Source organism: Cucumis melo, chromosome 9, assembly GCF_025177605.1.
Source record: "Cucumis melo cultivar AY chromosome 9, USDA_Cmelo_AY_1.0, whole genome shotgun sequence".
NCBI classification, from domain to species: Eukaryota; Viridiplantae; Streptophyta; class Magnoliopsida; order Cucurbitales; family Cucurbitaceae; genus Cucumis; species Cucumis melo.
The window spans coordinates 22,507,084-22,510,892 of NC_066865.1; the positions used below are offsets into that span (position 1 = coordinate 22,507,084).

At 26.9% G+C, this 3,809-nt stretch overlaps 1 protein-coding gene across 1 annotated transcript; it reads right to left on the reverse strand.

The window, feature by feature from the left end:
- Nucleotides 1-808: 808 nt before the first annotated feature.
- LOC103483060 (protein RGF1 INDUCIBLE TRANSCRIPTION FACTOR 1-like) lies at nt 809-3,306 on the reverse strand. Its single transcript, XM_008439493.3, has 4 exons — nt 3,041-3,306; nt 2,530-2,604; nt 2,234-2,410; nt 809-1,282 (listed from the first exon to the last, which is right to left on the reverse strand). The coding sequence occupies exons 1-4, from the start codon at nt 3,227-3,229 to the stop codon at nt 995-997; spliced, it is 729 nt and encodes a 242-aa protein (XP_008437715.1). The 5' UTR covers nt 3,230-3,306; the 3' UTR covers nt 809-994.
- Between the last annotated feature and the right edge of the window lie 503 nt (nt 3,307-3,809).

Sequence of the window (3,809 nt, forward strand, 5' to 3'; positions counted from 1 at the left end):
TAAAGTTTCAACAACTAATTCATCATTCAATACTCTCTCCATAGCCAAAATTTTATAATTGTTTCATGGATGGATATAAGCAGTTTCACTTTGCTGAGAGATCAACGTTATAGTTTGAAAAATTTAAACATATTTAGATACCCTATAATATTATCTACCAAAAATAATGTTAGAATCTCTTAAATCTATTATTACGACACTTCAAACCAGTTGGATTACTTACGTTATTTTATAATTTTGCCTCTCTAAATAATAACACTATTAATAAATAACACACTTTCAAGAAAGGGAAAAAGGAGATCCGAACAATATTTCTTTACATTTTCTAAGAACCATATTTGTTGTATTGATTCGAAAACCGAAATGAATTGGTTTTCTTTAGAAAAAGAAATGAATGGTTTAAAGTATAGATACATTAAATGTTATTTTGAATAATTTGTGTATTGATGTATCAAAAGCTATATTATTATTGACCGACAACCATAAATTATTATTAATGCTTTATGAGTATCGAGTTGTCCAAAATATAAATGTATTCATCATGAAATTGCTATCATTATAATATAACGTGGAAGAAGAATTTAAGGTAACTAATCAAAGATAAGAATTGAATAATATCAAAGGTAAAGAAGAAAATTATTCATAGAAAAAATAATTAGTAACTAGAACATATGTGAATAATGTGTATATATAGATAAAACTATTTGTTACCTTTGATAGATCCTTATCCATGGCTGTAGGCATGTGACCAATGCTTTAAAATACTTACCTTCTTTGAAATTCATGATATATAACATTCAAAATCATAAACATTTAATTTGGGTGTGGATTATAAAATTGGAACACGTTAATCAGCCAAAAAAATACTTTTGGAACATAATTACAATATATATATATATATAAAATACGAAATTTAATTACATACTTAATATATATTATGATCATAATGAAAAAAACATATATAATAATCAATACATGGTAGAGTAGCCAAAAGTCAATTTAACGGCGATCTATGAGGAACGCCCTTTCGGCGGTTCACGGCGGTGGCGAAATCGGAGATAGGGAAGCATCTCGGCCGGCAAAGAACCGCCGCTAAGGATTTCACACAGCTACGGTTGTTCTTCTTCTTGACTGACTTAACGGCGGCGGCGGCGGAGGAGAAATCCCGGTCCAGAACGGAGGATGGGGTTTGGGTTTCTGTTGTGGTTCGCGGTGGAAGATTCTCATAATTCCTTTTTTGTTTGCTTATTATTTCAATTTTCTCATTCACCTTTTGATTGATCTAAAAAAAAATTACCATAATTAAATATTAACACTTGAATTATTGGTAGCAAAAAAAATGTAGATTCCACCCTTGTATTTATGATATTAATATTTTAGATTTCAAATAAACTACGACTATAGTTTCCATACATAATTTAAATTTTAGAATTTTACGTTCATAGAAAATCATATTGTTAGGATATAAATGATCAAAATGAAAACATACATGTACATGTTGAAAATATTTATAAAATATAATAAAAAAATTTATTTTACTAATGAAACATTTATAAACTTTTATCAATATCTTGATATACATGACACTAATAGAAGTTAAATGTCTATTAATGATAAAAATATAAAATTTTGCTATATTTTGAAAATATTTTGATTCACTATTTTATAATTGAAAATACCAAAAAAAAAAAAAAAAGGAAAATCTTGAATTCAAAAGGAGGAAGAAAAAAGAAGATGAGACTAAATTTAGCTCTTTTATATAGTCATGATTATTCTAACATGAATTATATAATTGACATGTATGGCTAATTTTGAGGTCAAACTTTAGATTTCATATTCTTTTTTTTTTTTTTTTTTTGTACTAATTAAAAAGCAAAGAAAATAGTAAAATAAACTATATGATTTAAATTATAATTTTAGTATATGAATTTCAAGAAGTAGACATCTATTTGGTTTATAAACTTTGGAAACTACCAATTTTATACATGCAGCTTCAATTTTCTTTATTATTATTATTATTATTATTTTGAAAAAAGTTTAAATTTAGATAAATTAGTTTAAAAAAATAGAAATTAAATTGAGTAGCTAGTAAGTGAAGAATAAGGTGGAAGAATAATTAATGTTTAGAAAGAAAAGAAAAGGAAAGAATAATGTAATGGAATGTATAATTGAATAATTAAAGTTAAAGTTAATTACAAGGGGGAATTAAATTAATAAGAAAAGAAGACCGTACCTTGCATGAAAGAGAGCAAAAGAGATATGGATATTGAAGGTTGCGAAAGCATGTGATGCACAAATTTGTATTATTACTATTACTTCTCGATCCTCCTGATGATGATCTCAAACCTCTTCTCTTTCCCCTTCTTCTTTCTTTTAGAAACACCACTTTTGCTCTATTTGTTGTGTATGGCTGCGTCCACAGTTTAATATCACACACAAATCACAATATATATATGTATTAATTAAGCTAAACCATTATTAATTACTATATATATATATATATATATATATATATATTATCATAATTACTTGCACGAGAGAACAATTCATGAGTTTCTCAGCATCTCTTAGTCGTATAACTTCATGGTACACATATCTTCTTATCTGTTCAAAAAAAAAAAAAAACTTTTACAATATGTTTGAATCAGAATTAAACTGTTAGAGAAGGAGAATGAGAGAGTGAATTATCAATAATAATGATTGTAACGCTTTGCTTTTTTTAGGTTTAATCAATTTGTAAAGGTGACAGTTAATCAATTGTGTATGCCATGCATCGTACTGTATGCATAATTAAGCTTAAACTATCACTTAATACTAAAAATTTAGGGTAATTAAGTTTAAGCATTTAATTACCATTATAATTATTATCAAGTACTTGTTGAGTTCTACAACATACAAGAGTTTGGAAAATTCAACCTTTTAATTACTTTTGACTTTTTATTTTGTCAATGATATATAACTTAATTACATGGAAAACGACACTTACAGACAATTAAAAAAAAAAAAAAGAAAGGTTAAGTAGGTTAAGTTTAGGGTATACCTGAAGAAGAGCATGCGTGCGATGAGAGGAGAAACAAGAGAAGCAAATAGCAGAACGACAGAACAAACAAAAGAAAGTCTTGTCATTCTTCTTACAAGAGATGTGAAGTGAACATGGAGTAAAGAACTTCTCCCCCAGAAGAATCTCAACCCATTCAGGAACTGAATTATTCTCAACTTCTCTCACCATACTCTCACCTGTTAAATTTATAAAAAAGAAAAGAAAGAACTGAGATTATATGTACGGTCGTTGTAGAAGGAACAGAGAATGTGAAAGAAAGAAAAGAGAAAGTACTTATGAAAGCTGAGATGATCAGATTGATGAATTGTTGAAGGCATCAATATCGTCATAATTTAAAGCCTTGTAATTAAATTATATATTTCTATTTTTCAAAAACTCTCCTTTTCTATGTAAAAACTTATTGCAGTTTATTTTATTTATTTTTGGGTTGAATTTTGTGAGAGAAAGATGAACATTTAATAAGAATCACGAGGGCAGCAGAATGCCAATTAATTAATCTATTTATTCTCCACCTTTTTTATATATATATAAAAAAAATCATTTTGTTTCTAAAAATCAAATAAAATTATTGAAAAAAGGTGACCACACCATTATATTGCAATTCTTGTTTTCTCATCCAAATTTTTTTGCTCTTCTAATAACTTCCATATTGTAAATTTGTTAAATGCATATATGAATGGCGGCTCTTTCTTCAATTATTTTTCCCATTTATATATCCATATTTATTGTTTCAAATTGAAATAATAAT